Below are 16,157 nucleotides of genomic sequence, written 5' to 3'. Positions count from 1 at the left end.
AAAACAGAACATGGAACCTTTTAGGAAACAAAAAGAAAACTGGAGAAGCTCTGTGGAATGAGTCAAGCTATAACCTTGCAGGAGTTCAGAGACGTATGTATAACGCATGGCTGTAGTCTGTGTGACGTCAGCAGGGATGCAGCAGACCAGACAGCTAGATGCTCAGGACGGGACTGGAAAGGGACCCCTGATTGCCACCGGGTATTTGGCACGCTACCCAGACCGAGGCTGGACCGTGAAAGGAAATGCTATACTCGAGAGTTACTGGAACAGGATTCGTTACCTCCCCGAGTCTCCCCCAGCCCAAATGACACACGCACGCCTTGATGCTGTTTTGCAATGTCTTTATTGGGATCTGCGTTCTTCGCCCTCTCTCTAGCTCCTCCGTCCAACCTCTGTCTTATATAGCCAAGACACACAACACACACAATCTGCTCCAGCTGAGGCCAATTAGGTCTCATCCCGACACCTGTTCTCTGAGTCGCTTCTCCCCTCCCCCTCTCCAGCTGAGCTAACCACACCCCTGCCACCACAGTTACGAGCCACAATTTGACACATTAAGATCAGTTCCCTTGACATAATCAGAAGCACTCGGCCTGCCGCAGATGCTCTTATTGTGAAAAGACCCAACCAACAATGTGTTCGTCCGTCTCTCAGTCTTCCTGACTTCCACCATGTCTGTGGTTCCCAGCTGCACGCCTGCACTGGTTCTTTAAACCCAGCAACAGAAGTGTAGTTTAACAAACATCTCAGATAGGATTAAACTCTGTGTTTGTTGCGTGTGTGTTGCAGTATTACGATGCTCTGAGCGTGGGCCTGAGGAGCAACTCAGCAGAAAAGTAGAAAGAGTTGTGAGACGCTTCAGCGAGAGAAGACTGGATGCATGATTAGCTTTTATAAAATGAGGTCGCAGCAGATGAAGCTTAAAACTAAGAAGAGAAAGAGCAGAGCAGCGTCTGGCAGGCGGTGCAGAGACAGCAGTCCTGTGGGAGGGAGAGTGGAAGGCAGTGTGGGTTTCTATGTGATCTGTGAAAAGTTCTGTGGCAATGCAACAGCCTGATAAAAATACATCTTGACTGATTGATTGGTGTTTTACTCCAACTTTGCTGAACTCGGTTTAATGGAAGACTCCTGGCATGAGAGCTCTTATAGTGCAGGTTCCAGAGGAAGAGACACAGAGTTGTGGACTGTAATCAAACTGAGTAGCAGGCATGGGAATTAACTCATGAATTCATAATTTTGTGGCAACAGTCACTTCCGAGAAATAAATGAGCCGAGAGGGTCTGAAAAGTTGCTAAATCTGTGGGCATGGAAGGGCCAGAGCCTCTACACACCCACAGGTGGGCTGATTGGCTGCAGGTCCCCAAATTAACCAGCCAATAGCGTGACGGAGGAGGAGCAACTACGTAATCCCCTTCTGAGTTAGGAGTGGTCATGCTAACAGCTGCTAATTAGCGCTAAACACAGTACCGCTGAAGCGGAGGACTGTTGCTGGTTTTGAAGGTTTAGATAACACACACAGCAACCCACCATGCAGCAACACATCCACACACAGCAACCCACCATGAGCAGCAACACATGATATATATTTACAACACAACCTGTACCCTCCAACCAATGCAGAGAGGATGATATACAAATGAATGAAAATCAATCTAATAAGTAAAAACGATGGTTAGACAGACAGTACGAAAGAAGAAGTACAAGTCTTCATCTTCAGAAAGCTTTTTATCAAGTGAAATTGTTCTGAAGTTGCAGTTTGATTCTTGTTTGACGTGCATGCTGTCTCACTTCCTGTTCGTAAATATGTAATATATGTATTACATAGAAATTGCAAAACCAACTGCATACAAAGGGGAAAGTAAATCGTACATTATGTATATCATACCTTTGTTCATAAAAAAAAGTCCTGTGAAATCCACAGTAGTTTACTATGTGTGTGTTTATAGTGAATCAGTGTATTTCCCTGTAAAATACTTGGTATTCAATCAAAGTCACAGTTGGAAAAGCACAAAATGAATGATGGCTGAATTCCATTTAGCTGCTTCATCTTCAGGTTGTGTGCATGCTGGCTCAGTGTATGCTTCTCACAGTACTGTGGTCTGTGTGACATGATTATTATGTCTTCACATTTAAATATATTACGTTTTGTTGAATACATTATTTGAAAGGGACATTTTTAAGATCAAATTTGTGCAGCATTTTCCCACTTTTCTCAAAAACTACTGGTCCGAAAAGACATCAGTGAGTGGAGACGGTTCTCCTGGACCTTTTCCCTTGAGAAGGATGCACACACATGCTGGTGTGGATATGCATGTATGTGCAGTATGCGTGTTAGTGTGGCGCAGGGCGCTGACCTGCAGCACAACACGCAACCGCTGCTCACTTGCCCGTTCCAACGCAGCGAGAGGAAGGAAGCTAGCGACCACAGCGATGAGGACATGATCAGATCTCAAGCTGCAGCAGTTTGGTGTCTGAACCTCAAACACTGCCAGCCACCTGAGGGCCCTGCACACGGATCCCTGTTTAACATGAGAAATAATGTGTTTTGGGTGGCGACAGACATCTTAAAACCTGGACGTATCAAACCAAAAGTTTCTGCTAGGTGAGAGATCACTGTAGGGAAGTGAGAACTATTTTGTTTTTGTTGCTTTGGGGAACTGACCCCTGAAAAAGCATGATTTTACGTAGCCGAGCATGTTTTCTAAATATATATAGATATATTACTCTGACATCTCGCCACAGATCTTGTGTGTGCATATTTTGGGACTAATGTGTGTGTAAAAGAAAAATATTTAGACTAAACAAATACAACTTTTTAAAGGATGCATTTATTGTGTAATACATGAAAGGATATGTTTCGAACCCATCGAGGGCTGGGCCGAAATCTAAGTGTAACACTCAGAAGTGTGTTGCTGACCTTCTGACACGTGTTGCTGACCTTCTGACAAGTGTTGCTGACCTTCTGACAAGTGTTGCTGACCTTTTGACGCATGTTGCTGGCTGACCTACTGACACGTGTTGCTGACCATCTGACGCGTGTTGCTGACCTTCTGACGCGTGTTGCTGACCTTCTGACGCGTGTTGCTGACCTACTGACACGTGTTGCTGACCTTCTGACACGTTGCTGACCTTCTGACACGTGTTGCTGACCTACTGACACGTGTTGCTGACCTTCTGACACGTTGCTGACCTTCTGACACGTGTTGCTGACCCTCTGACACGTGTTGCTGACCTTCTGAAATGTGTTGCTGACTCACTGACACGTGTTGCTGACTTTCTGACATGTGTTGCTGGCCTTCTGACACGTGTTGCTGACCTTCTGACACGTGTTGCTGACCTTTTGACGCATGTTGCTGACCTTTTGACGCATGTTGCTGGCTGACCTACTGACACGTGTTGCTGACCTTCTGATGCGTGTTGCTGACCTACTGACACGTGTTGCTGACCTTCTGACACGTTGCTGACCTTCTGACACGTGTTGCTGACCCACTGACACGTGTTGCTGACTTTCCGACATGTGTTGCTGACCTTCTGACACGTTGCTGACCTTCTGACATGTGTTGCTGACCTTCTGACATGTGTTGCTGACCTTCTGACACGTGTTGCTGACCTTGTGACGCGTGTTGCTGACCTTCTGACACGCGTTGCTGACCTTTTGACGCATGTTGCTGATCTACTGATACATGTTGCTGACCTTCTGACACGTGTTGCTGACCTTCTGACACTTGTTACTGACCTTCTGATGCGTGTTGCTGAATTTGACACGTGTTGCTGACCTTCTGACACGTTGCTGACCTTCTGACATGTGTTGCTGACCTTCTGACACGTGTTGCTGACTTTTTGACACGCTGCTGACCTTCTGACATGTGTTGCTGACCTTCTGACACGTGTTGCTGACCTTTTGACATGTGTTGCTGACCTTCTGACACGTGTTGCTGACCTTCTGACATGTGTTGCTGACCTTCTGACATGTGTTGCTGACCTTCTGACACATGTTGCTGACCTTCTGACATGTGTTGCTGACCTTCTGACACGTGTTGCTGACCTTCTGACATGTGTTGCTGACCTTCTGACACGTGTTGCTGACCTTCTGACATGTGTTGCTGACCTTCTGACACGTGTTGCTGACCTTCTGACATGTGTTGCTGACCTTTTGACACGTTGCTGACCTTTTGACACGCCTGAGCCGATTTAAATACTTTTTTTTTACTCTTAAAAACGATTATTAAAATAGCGCGGATCAGAGCGCACTCGCTGCTCTGCTCTCTGTCTGCCTGCATGCAGAGCGGGGATCGAGGGGGCGGGGCTTCCAGCGCTCACACACACACACAGTGCGCGCACACAGAGATCGCTGCAGACACGAGCATGAGCTTTTGAACGTCCGTCCTTGGCTAGATGGAACAAATCTCTCCATTCCTCTCTCTCTCCGTTGATATTAATGATGACGTGTAGTCCAGTAAAGCAGCAGTTTTAGGATCCAACAGTGTCTGAGTTCTGTTGCACACGGTCCCATCAGGCCACCTGATTGGACTGGTGTCTGTTCTTTTTTTAAATATATATTTTATAGTTTGAAGTTAAAAGGTTTGAAGCTGTAGCACTTGAAGTGTGTTTTGTATGTACTTATTTATTTATATATATATAGTATACTTTAAACAGTTAATAATATTGTTCAATTTGAAGAAAAAAAATTGCCTTGGCAATAAAAAAGTATCGGTTCAGGCATCGTTTAGGCACCGGTATCGTTTTAAAAGTATCGGTTTAGCACCGGTATCGGAAAAAACCCAAACGATACCCATCCGTACTCATGACAGAACTCTGAGAAAGGAACATAAAGCATCATACCATCAGCCAACACACACACGTTTAGAGGTGTGTGTGTGTGTGTGTGTGTGTGTGTGTGTGCGTGTGAGCAGCATCGTAGCACGTTGACGCTCACTACCTGGCTTGACCCTTGTTGGGGACATTACAGCCTATAGAACAAGTTCCAGAGGGCCTTCAGCAAAGTTAGTGTCTCCAGTGAAACCTGGACAGCTCTAGTGATGCAGCACATATCCACTTCTCTCTCTCTCTCTCTCTCTCTCTCTCTCTCTCTCTCTCTCTCTGTCTCTCTCTCCTCTCTCTCCCTGTCTCTCTCTCTCTCTGTCTCCCTATCTCTTTCCCTCCCTCTCTCTATCCCTCCCTCTCTCCCTATCTCTCTCCCTGCCTCTCTCTCCCTCTCTCTCCCTGCCTGCCTCCCACTCTCTCTCTCTCTCTCTCTCTCTCCCTGTCTCTCTCTCTCTCCCTCTCTCTCTCCCTGCCTCCCTGTCTCTCTCTCTCTTCCTCTCTCCCTGCCTCCCTCTCTCCCCCTCTCTCTCTCTCTCTCTCTCTCTCTCTCTCTCTCTCTCTCTCCTCTCTCTCCCTGCATCCCTCTCTCTCCCTCTGCAGTTAGAGTCAGCCCCTCTGTGTTCAGCCCTCCATTCCTCTCTCTGCTCCTCTTTGCGCACTCCTCTGCAGCGCGTGCAGGCTGTTGACGCATCGGCGTCGGCCAATCGCGCGCCGTGCCTCCGCGGCGCAGGGACCCGACGGGCCAATCAGGGAGCAGCACGGGGGCGGGCCGTGTCCGGTCCACTCACTCACACCTCCACGCAGAGAAATCACTGGTGCTGGCGAGTGATACATAGACAGACGCGGGCCGAGAGTGGAGGACGCGCACACGGACACGGACACGCGCAGCCTGCTTCACGAGGACACGCTACTGGATAACTGCTGACATGGAGGAGTCCGTTTGACCCGCTCCAGACCCAGACCTGCCCCAGACAAGGACCAGGACCCAGACCAGGACCCGCTCTATCCAACAGGTCCAGCGCAGCGCGAGCATGTCGACGGCAGAAGGAGCCGGCCAGCGCGAGGAGGGGGAGTACGCGAGGGCTGCAAAGCGGCAGAAGACAGAGGAGAGGGAGACGGAGGCGGAGGAAGGAGAGGAGGAGAGGGGGGAGGAGAGAGAGGAGAGGGAGGAGGGAGAAGAGGAGCTGGAGGAGGGGGAAGACTCGGACTCCGGCTCGCTGCCCGGTAACGTGGAGTCAGCCGGGGACAACCGGGCCCGGTGGAGCGCGAGCCAGTATGGAGCAGGAGGGAAGGTAAGCAGAGCGATGCGACCAAACATCGGCCCTGCAGCGCTGCAGCCTGCGGCCGCGTGCGCGCGCTCCCGCGCGTCATTGTGTCAGCCAGAGAGCATCCACCTGACCGCAGGTGACTTCAGCCGCTTCTCCACTGGCAGGATGCAGGTGCCAGTGTAAAGAGCACGTGGCTGCGCGCGCATTCACACGTCAACGACCCCGTTAATACACATGTATACACGGAGCCGTGGACAATAGGGACTGTGGTCCAGAGGCTGTGCTACTTTACTCTCCTGAAGCATGACACACGTCATATAGCAGGGGTTATGTATCTCCACACTCCAGAGTGGACATAGATTCAAGATTCAACATATTTTTATTGTCATATGCACAGATAACAGACAGTTACTCTGTAAAGTGAAAGGCTTATTTTGCTGGGTCCTCCTAACACACAGAATTACAACTAAATAAATAACATAACACTTAACAAAACAAAGAGACATTGTATGGGCTTTGCATATCAACTATGAATGTTATATTATAATTGAGGCCCCGTTGGGTTTGTGGCGTTTTGAAGACTTGAGTTCAGCAATTTCTCCGTCACCATCTTGGGTTACGACCGCAAAGGTTGTTTTTTTTCGCAACCAATCAACGAATGTTATATCATACCATGACTGGAAGGTATAGGAGTGACGTACTGGCAGCGACCTGTCAATCACAGTAAGCCCGTCCTAAAGCATGTGGCTCTAAAGGACCATAATTTACTAAATGAACATCATGCTGTATTGAGGAAGACTTGAAACTAGAGATTGAGACATAAACTCATGTTTACAATGTTTACTGAGGGAATAAACCAAGAGAAGTAGAGTCATTTATATAGACTTCTATACAACCAGAGGAGTCACCCCCTGGTGGTCATTAGAGAGAGAATGCAGCTTTAATACATGAAGCATAGACTTCTATACAACCAGAGGAGTCGCCCCCTGGTGGTCAGCAGAGAGAATTCAAGTTGAAAGACACTTCTGCATCGGCTTCACTCTGCAGAACTGGAGGTTGCCGCCTGGTTCAGACACATGCAGGTGTATCCGTCTCATGCCAAAAGTCAGCTGGGATCGGCTCCAGCCTGAATAAGATAAGTGGATGCAGATAATTGATGGAAGCTGTAATGACACAACAAACACACCTTCTCCGTCAAAAATGTAACAGGAGAAGTACCGATACGACTCGTGTTTCTCACAACCGGTCCGTGCCAGGCTCTCATAATAAACACCACTGGTGAACTAGAGTGTGAACTACAGTGTGTGTGGGAACCATGAGACAACCACAGCATGGTCCTTTAGGGTTGAGTTGACGTAGGGACGGCGGTGTCCTTCTGAGGCAGAAACACATCGTGAAAATAAAGCGTCATACATTCTGTCTCCCGCCTCTGTTTTGTTTCACACCCACTGTGCTGTCACCTCTCTGGCCAATCAGACGGAGCCCTCGCTGCTCGCCATTGTCCGATAGGTCAGAATCTGCACACATAAGCGTGAGGTACATTAGACCGCTGCTGCCTCATTACTCTGCACGGTGAGAGGAGACAAGTGTGACAAGAGGAAGGGCGGAATGCCAGAAGGGAACTGGTTTCTAAAAATAGCTCGTCAGCCGTCTGGCAATCACCTGGATGCTGGAGAGACGGCACGAGCACAGGTGATGTGTCACTCGTCAATAACTGAGCTCACCTTGATATCTGTTTCTTTACTGCACAGAAACCTTCAACGAGATTGCATATCATTCCGTGCAGGCCCAGTGTGGTGCAGCTACAAAATGCACAGCAACCTTTCTTTTCTTTGTCTTTACAGAGGCTCACTCTGCCTGTAGCGGCTTGCTGACATATCAGTACTTGAATCTGGCTGCTCCTCATTTATTTTCTGCTGCACTCACTCAAAGCATTGGGACGCGAGGAGCCAATTCCTGTACAGGAATAAAGTTCAAGGGCGTTTTTCTATTTTGCTCTGACAGCTTTGGCACCTGGATATATTCAAGCAACTTGGGGATTCACAATGACGTGCAGTTGAAGCCCGTTTGTAACACAATAAAAACAAGACAAACAAAACGCATACAGTAGTACATTTGTGGAGATTAGCATCACAAGGAATGTAAACGGCAGCATTAAAAATCTAGTCTCTAGTCCTGATCCTTGTCCCCCCAGAGTCCTGATCCCTGTCCCCCCAGAGTCCTGATCCCTGTCCCCCCAGAGTCCTGATCCCTGTCCCTCCAGAGTCCTGATCCCTGTCCCCAGAGTCCTGATCCCTGTCCCCCCAGAGTCCTGATCCCTGTCCCTCTAGAGTCCTGATCCCTGTCCTCAGAGTCCTGATCCCTGTCCCCCCAGAGTCCTGATCCCTGTCCCCCCAGAGTCCTGATCCCTGTCCCTCCAGAGTCCTGATCCCTGTCCCCAGAGTCCTGATCCCTGTCCCCCCAGAGTCCTGATCCTTGTCCCCCCAGAGTCCTGATCCCTGTCCCTCCAGAGTCCTGAACCCTGTCCCTCCAGAGTCCTGATCCCTGTCCCCAGAGTCCTGATCCCTGTCCCCCCAGAGTCCTGATCCCTGTCCCTCCAGAGTCCTGATCCCTGTCCCTCCAGAGTCCTGATCCCTGTCCTCAGAGTCCTGATCCCTGTCCTGTAGAGTGCAGCTTGATCCTGGACCCCGATGGATCCAGGTCTCTGTGAAGATGTGGGCTCAACAGTCACCGACTTCCCGCTGCTTTCATCCATCTTATTGTACTGCTGCTGGACATCAGACAGTCAGGTGTATGCTGGGTAGTGGAGAAGCCTCAGGTCCTAGCTGGGTTAGCTTAGCTTCCATCTGGGGCGGTCTGGTGTTGTTTGGTGCTGCAGGTCCGGCTGGTTGGTCGGCCGTGGGCGGTGATGCTCTCAAGGTCGGCTGCTCTTTAATTTTAATCTCACGCTTCCTTCTCCGATGTTGACGAATGTATTCTGTCATGTGTCATTAGTGCTCTAGTAATAAACACACACACAAAAACTGTAGCTAAATGTATGGGAGCTAGCGGCCGCAGCATGTACATGTGCCATATCAGGTTTTATGTATCTAATAATTTAGGGCGGCTGTTGCAGCGCTGGCAGCAGCTCAACCCTGACCCACTTTTGAGCCGGTCTCGTTAACCATGGCGTTGTGGTTTCATCACCGTCATGTGTAGCTTCTTCATTTTTCTCTCGAAGTGCACCACATTGTTGCATTTAACTGAGCCTTCAAAATTCAGGGTGAATATTCTTGCATTCTTTTTCATATCCCACTATATAAAAACAAAATTCCATTATCTTGCAGCCCGACTTTTCAAACTCTGCAACCAATCGCCATACGCCATAGAGAACTATACCGTGTCACCTTTTGCTGTAAAAACAATTGTAATGTGCTTCATTAAGAATTTAAGCAAAACCGTAACCTCCGTGGCAGAAGGAGAGGTCGTCTTTCTGTTGGTTGTCTCTGGCTGTCTGTTGTCTGTCCGGTTGTCTGTTGGTTCCTGCGGCCGCAGCGCAGGAAGAAGTACAAATACACCAAATGGTGCAGGTCAAAGAATGGCCCCAGTGCATTCACAAAAAGAGCTGATTTGCCACTCTTGTGGTTTGAAAATCAGCAGTTGGCAAATACATTTTCTCTCACTCCGTCAGAGAATGTGTGGACATCACTCTGGAGCGGCTCAGCTTCTGCTCGGAGGCCAGCGGTAGAAAGAGGACGGAAAGGGGAAGCTCTGTAAGGAAGGAAGTCACACACATGCAGATGCATTTTTAACTGATTTTATAAATGCAGTGATGATTTGATTCAATTTGATTGAAATCATCAATCATGTTCAGATTCCCTGAGCACGATGACGGAGAAGTGAGACCCTGGTGAGATTCCTTGTGAACTTAGATGGTGAATACATTGTTACTTGACACACTTAAAGCTGATTGGAAAGATGGGATTTGACTTGTCGTGTAGCAGCGCTTCTCTCTTGAATAATCCAGTTTGAGGGTTATGGCTAACCTTTGGGGACGCAGACATCTCTTACCCAATATAGGTCTAAGAGAACAATGTTTGGGCCCCATGGCGACGTGACATGGACCCACAAGTTGTGCATCCACCGCTTGGTCTCTTCCTGTGGGCCGTACGTACCAACAGTACAAAGGTTCTGAACCGACAAAGTAACGAGAGAAGGGAGCTGTTTTGGGGTTTCAGTTGAAGGATGTGCTGAAATGTATACGCGGGGCTATCACTGTCAACCACACTGTGTTAGCTCACTGTGTTTCCTTTTCTCACTGTCTCTCCATTACAGGATGCACATTCAAACACATGTATTGCTACCTTTGTGAGGACATTCCTGCACTGTGAGGACGGACATTTGGCCGGTCCAGACTTGGTTTGGTTCAGGTTGAAAGAGGCCTCTCTTCGCATTATCTCCATAAGGTCCCCGCAAGTACAGAAAGACAAAACGTGTGTACTGGAGTGAAGGTGGTGTCACCTTGCTGTGTAATCAGCATGACACGCGTGTAGTCCAATTTCCACACACACTCAAGTATGCATGCACATACACAGTTACACACACACACACACACACACACACACACACACACACACACACACACACACACACACACACACACACACACACACACACACACACACACACATCTGATCACTAGAGTGTGATTAAGAAGATAAGAAGGCTACTTAGGGATGCTCATTCCCTCCACCATTTATTTACAGCGAGGCGTGGCTCTTAGGGGAGTAATTGATTTCTATAAGCAAATGATTTAAACGTAATTTGTAAAGGATTGATTCTGTCCCAAGCGATTAGATCCAAGTGGTTTATCAGTGACGATAAAGTCAATACTGAAAAATCACCTGGAATGGCATTTCTTCTAATCAAGTGATGACATTTTGGACAGACGATCATCAAAGATGATGATGGTGATGATAATGATGATGATGATTGGACAGATGGATGTAAACTGTAGCATGACTGGTTGGTGGAGGCATACAACCATAAGGCAGTTATTGGTATTAGGAGGTATTTGTATGTATAAATGAGTTTAAGTATGGAGAACAACTTGAGAATTCAAGCTCAGTATCGGCGTTCATTCTGGCAGCTCCAGATCAAAGCCAGTAGTGAAGAACTGAAAAATACAGAGTTGTGTAAAATAATCAAGTGAGTGACATTTCGGTGACCGTTCTTATTAATAAGTGTGACCACCAATCGGAGCTCGCTGGCTCCACTTGGATGTAATGTTCTGGTTTCCGGGTCCAACCAACGCAAAGGACAACGCCGCTGCGCCGCCTCCGGCTTTGCTCTTAATGAGAGTCCAGACTTTCAAGTCCAAACCAGGAACACTTTGATTCCCGTTGCTAGGGGAATCAAAGTGTTGGCCATTAGTGTGAATGTGTGAACCGATGACTAAGAGCATGACTTCATGTCTGAGAGCAGTGGGAAGATGGTGGCTGTCTCGCTGGTGTTCTGCAGCCACGAAGACTGCACTGCCAGCTTTCACATGAAGACGACAAAGAAAAGATACGAACACCGGGACAACATAGTATCATACAATAATATGTATTTTTCAATGAGTCAGCAGAAAATGATTATGCTCTTCAAGTGGTTTTTGTATTTTCTCATAAAAAGTACAGAGGTCTATTGAAATTGATGACATTGTTGTGTAGTCGCATATGGATATCAATGCAATGTAATCTGATTACTTACCATTACATTTGAATGACCTCAATACCACGTATGCAAATAAGAACCATTCATTTGTATGTAAAGCAGATCAGTGCACGTCCTGCCTTCCAGCTGTGAAAACGGCGCCATCATCCAAGGACGCGAGTCATTAGTGTCACTGGATTTTAACTTGGACAGCAGCTGTACCCATAGGAATTACATCATAGAGCTGTGATGTCATCTACATTCATATATTATGCCGTCTTCACCCTTAACAAAACGGGGAATAAATGACGTTGTGCTACTGTGGTTTTATGAATGCATTGTGCTGTTAGGTTGATGCTTGACCCCCATTAAGACTGGCCGTGCCTCAGTTTGTGTTGGAGGGGAAGAGAAGGTGCACGATTGCACAATATCCCTATAAGTTGTTAGTAATAATAATTTGAACGTCAACGTCATGAATAGCTTCAAACTATTCGGTACAGCCTCACACTATTCTGGTGCCGTCTCTGTAGCAGTCAGCAGGCATTCTGAGCTCCAACCTGCAGCCGGCGGTCAGAGTGCAGCACTGACTTCTGTCTCTGAAGCCGTGCAGCGCTCACAGACAGGATGAGTCTCTTCTCTGTGTGCAAGACGTTCCCTCGTAATCATGTGTGCGTTTTGTCTCCGCTTTTTGGTGCATTTCATGCATGTTGGTCAACCAAAGGGGTCTTACAAAAACAATAACAAACATCCCCAAATTAGATACAGAATACCTACCGAACAAGCTCAGAGTCCAATAGTCAGTAATATTATCGTCCAACCAGGCGGTCTTTTCCCGCCTGAATGCCGCACGGTAAAGAGGAAACTGTGAGTGTGCAAACCACCCTGCTTCCATACGGTTATGTTGATGGCATTCAAAATAACGGTGACTTCTCCATCACGGGAAAGCATTCTTTTCTCAAATGTTTATATTACATCCAGTCCAGGGAAAGCATACTTTACACCCAGGGCCCACACCCTGAAGGCCAACCACGTCCTCGTGTTATTGATAAATGAATATGGCAAAGCTACTGTAGGAACGCATGGTTTGGATGTCAGGAATCCAAATGCATAAAAAGAGGTTGTATAAAGGTTTGCATCGACAGTAGAGATGCATCAATAAAAGTAATTGAGGGAAAATAAGACGATGTATTGTATACGAAACATTGATTTTTGTCATATTCACTATATCAGATTTATAAAAATCTGCATCAGGCAGGTTATCAATGTACTTAATTGACGGATGCAGGTAATAGACAAACACTAAAGGTGTTGTCCTTTATTGAAACCGGGACAATGGCCGCCATGTGTGTGCAGAAAGAATGCCATCATGTCTGAGAGAAGCCGGCCGCCTGGTCAGCAGAGACAAAAGTTAGTCTCACGTCATTTTGCTCTCCAAACACTCAGATGAGCCGTCTATAAATAGACTGAAAGGAATGTCAATGTGAATGAGAAGGATGCAAAAAAGGAAGATGGGGGAAGGGATAGTTGATCGAGGGAGAACGAGACAATCACAAGAGGGAAAAGATCAAAGTGGGAAACAGACAGAATAGATAAACGAGATAAAAAGATGAGACCAGAGAAGTGTGAGGATTAGACTTAAATTCCCTTTCACGTGTTCTCTCTTTCTCTCTCTCCCTGCTGTCTTCATTTCCTAGATAATACTCCATTTTCATAACTGACTGTCCAAAAAAGCCTCAGTGTGTCGCAACAGGGTCTTTTGCCAGCAACGCTGCTCTTTAGTGACCACTGGTTTCCTGCTTGTCACCAATGTCTTCTATTCACTCAAACACTGGGAGATCTGGAGCTTCTTCAAACTTCCACTGATACATTGTCTTCCAGAAAGAAGCCCACTGTTCAGCTACTGGTTTGGGGTCTGAATGGGCATCGATCATGATGCTGGGCTGCAGGGACTTTGTAGCTTGGAAAAAAGACACTTCCGAAAGTATTCTTAGAATCCCGGGTGGTCATGGGAAGTGAAGTCCAAAATGCAATGAGTTGTATTAAATAGTAATTTAATAAAAGATGATGACAAAACAGCTTATGCGTTCTCGATCGAGGCCCTCTCTTTCCCCACAGATTCACAGTCTGTGACCCAGTTTCCTGCCGCCTCTGTGATCCAAGAGAAGTCCCTTTAGTTTATACCTCATTCACGAAGCTTAAGGCCCTTCCATTGGTTAGTTATTTCCTCTTAACACATTTGCACAGTCTCTGTGTGTTTGTTGGCCCTACCGTTTCAGGGGCGGAGCTATTCTTCTTCTCTTCACAGAAAAAGGTAGATTCTGCCTCAAATAAATCCACGCGACCGAAGTCCTTCTACTTCCGGTGTCCCAACTTCCGGTATCTCAATGTCCCGCTCCGCCGCCTGAACAAAGGAGCTATTTCTTCTTCTTAAAGAGACAGTTTCACATTCCTAACAAATGCAATAACAATGTGTTTTTAAAACTACATTCACTCCTGAACATTATACAGTAATAAAACATACAGTGACTTTCTCATGCACACAATTACATATCCTTCATAATAATATCTCAATATCATATCTCATGCATTGTAATGTACAAATTAAAAATTTCTTTATTATACATGTGCAAGTCCAAATTTGACAAACTTAACTATTAAAACTCTACAGAACTCTACACTTCCTTCGAGGGGTTCCAACCACTAGATACCTCCGAGAGATAGCCAGGCAACTTCCAGAGAAAGGGAATTGCTCAAACTCACTAGAGTCAGGATCAGACAGGATGCTAACTGGCTAAAGGTCAGGAGAAGACAAGAAGCTAGCAGGGCTGCTAGCTGGAAGCTAGCAAGCTAAAGGCTAGCAGGCCAGAGGCTAGCTGACAGGGAAGCAAGCTGGGAGGTAGCAGACTGGGAACCAGGTTTGCCACTCGGGCAAATACATCCTCAGCCATGGCTTAAATGTAGCTTCCTGGCATGACAACTTTAAAGCAGCCTCATTGTACTCCATGAGCTCTTCTATAGAAACATAGGAGGGAAAACACAAGTTCATAAAGTTTCTGCTCAAACAATTCTGCTGGGTCCATGTTCGGTCGGCCTCATTCTGTCACAGTCTCACAACAATCAGGTCTGGACCCAAATGCATAGAAGCATGAGGAGTCTGCAGGGAAAGTTTGATGATTTCATAACAATAAAAACTTACAGTAGTGAGTCCAAAAACATGCAGGAAATAAATCACAATACAGAAGGAATGCTGAATCATGAAAAACAGGATCAAGGCTCGCACACAGGAAACAACCTAAAAGGTATTGACACAAGGAGGGAAGCACAAAGACTTAATACACAAAGCACTGATAAACTACAGAAACAAGAGTGTGGCAAAAAGAGGCGGGAAAACACCAATGAAGACAGACAGGGTGTAAAACCAGAGGTGACACGAGGGAACTTACAAAATAAAACAGGAAACGCACAAATTCATGACATTAGGGGATTTTAATTCAAGATATGTTTATTGTCATATGCACGTTAAAAGGACAGTTACGCCGTACAATGAACACCAACTTTGCTAGGTCTTCTCCAGACCTTCTCATTATTCCGGGTGTTTAGATTAATTTCTAACTGGTTCCCATTTAGGACCGGGTTTTGGGGGCCTCCCTAGGGCAGTGATTGTCAACCACTGTGCTGCGGCACACCAGTGTGCCGTGACAGATCGTCAGGTGTGCCGTGAGAAAATTTCCAATTTCACTTAATTGGTCCAAAAAAATATTATTTAGCTGCCGCAAATAATTTTCCATTGTTGAGCGTCTGAGCCTGCAATATAGTGGCTGGCCTAGTAGTTTCCTATAGAACAGGTCTGCACCTTGTTCTGCTATTAAACAAACTAAACGGCCGCATGTTATTGATCGTACACGACAGCTTGTAATTTCTGGGTCGCGTCTACAACTCTTTCCGCCCCGATGCGATGCACACAGGAGAGCACACAGTGGACAGAGAGAGCGGCGAAAAATATGTCGCGTGCTTTTCACAATGGGATTTGCTGCTTTAAGCTATCACTATTTTAAGCTATGAGCTCTCATGTTTAAAGCCCAACAGTTAAGGTATGTGTAGGTCAATCAATGACGTTTCTGAGGCTCTGGAAATATTCTTCCAAAAGCCCGAAAAACACACTCAAGTGACAAAGCCTGCTCACTTTGTGGTCATCATTAAAATAAATGAACACTATGTTTCCTTTAAGTCAGTATTTATCAAACTGGGGCGTAGTACAGGTGGGGCGCAAGAGGAAATGCTGATTTTACCGTACGCCGTTAATAGGTCACATGCGCATGTACGACTCGCCGATTCTTGTCATTTCGCCAAAAGCCGATCTTTATGAGATCTCCGTGAGGTTGTCTT

At 46.6% G+C, this 16,157-nt stretch overlaps 1 protein-coding gene and 1 pseudogene across 2 annotated transcripts in view; both read left to right on the top strand.

Annotated features, from left to right (window-relative positions):
• The window catches only part of LOC306746693 (protein NLRC3-like), a 284,667-nt pseudogene that overhangs the window by 198,228 nt on the left and 70,282 nt on the right, over positions 1 to 16,157 (top strand). The window lies entirely within an intron of this gene.
• Positions 5,859 to 16,157, top strand: part of LOC306746696 (heterogeneous nuclear ribonucleoprotein L-like) — a gene marked incomplete at both ends in the record, with an annotated part of 39,648 nt that continues 29,349 nt past the window's right edge. Inside the window, one exon of the mRNA XM_079229647.1 lies at positions 5,859 to 6,119. Coding sequence (XP_079085773.1) covers positions 5,859 to 6,119 — 261 coding nt within the window. The remainder of the gene's footprint in view (positions 6,120 to 16,157) is intronic.

Source organism: Taurulus bubalis, assembly GCF_910589615.1.
Source record: "Taurulus bubalis genome assembly, chromosome: 14".
NCBI classification, from domain to species: Eukaryota; Metazoa; Chordata; class Actinopteri; order Perciformes; family Cottidae; genus Taurulus; species Taurulus bubalis.
This window is presented reverse-complemented; position numbering and strand designations above follow the sequence as displayed.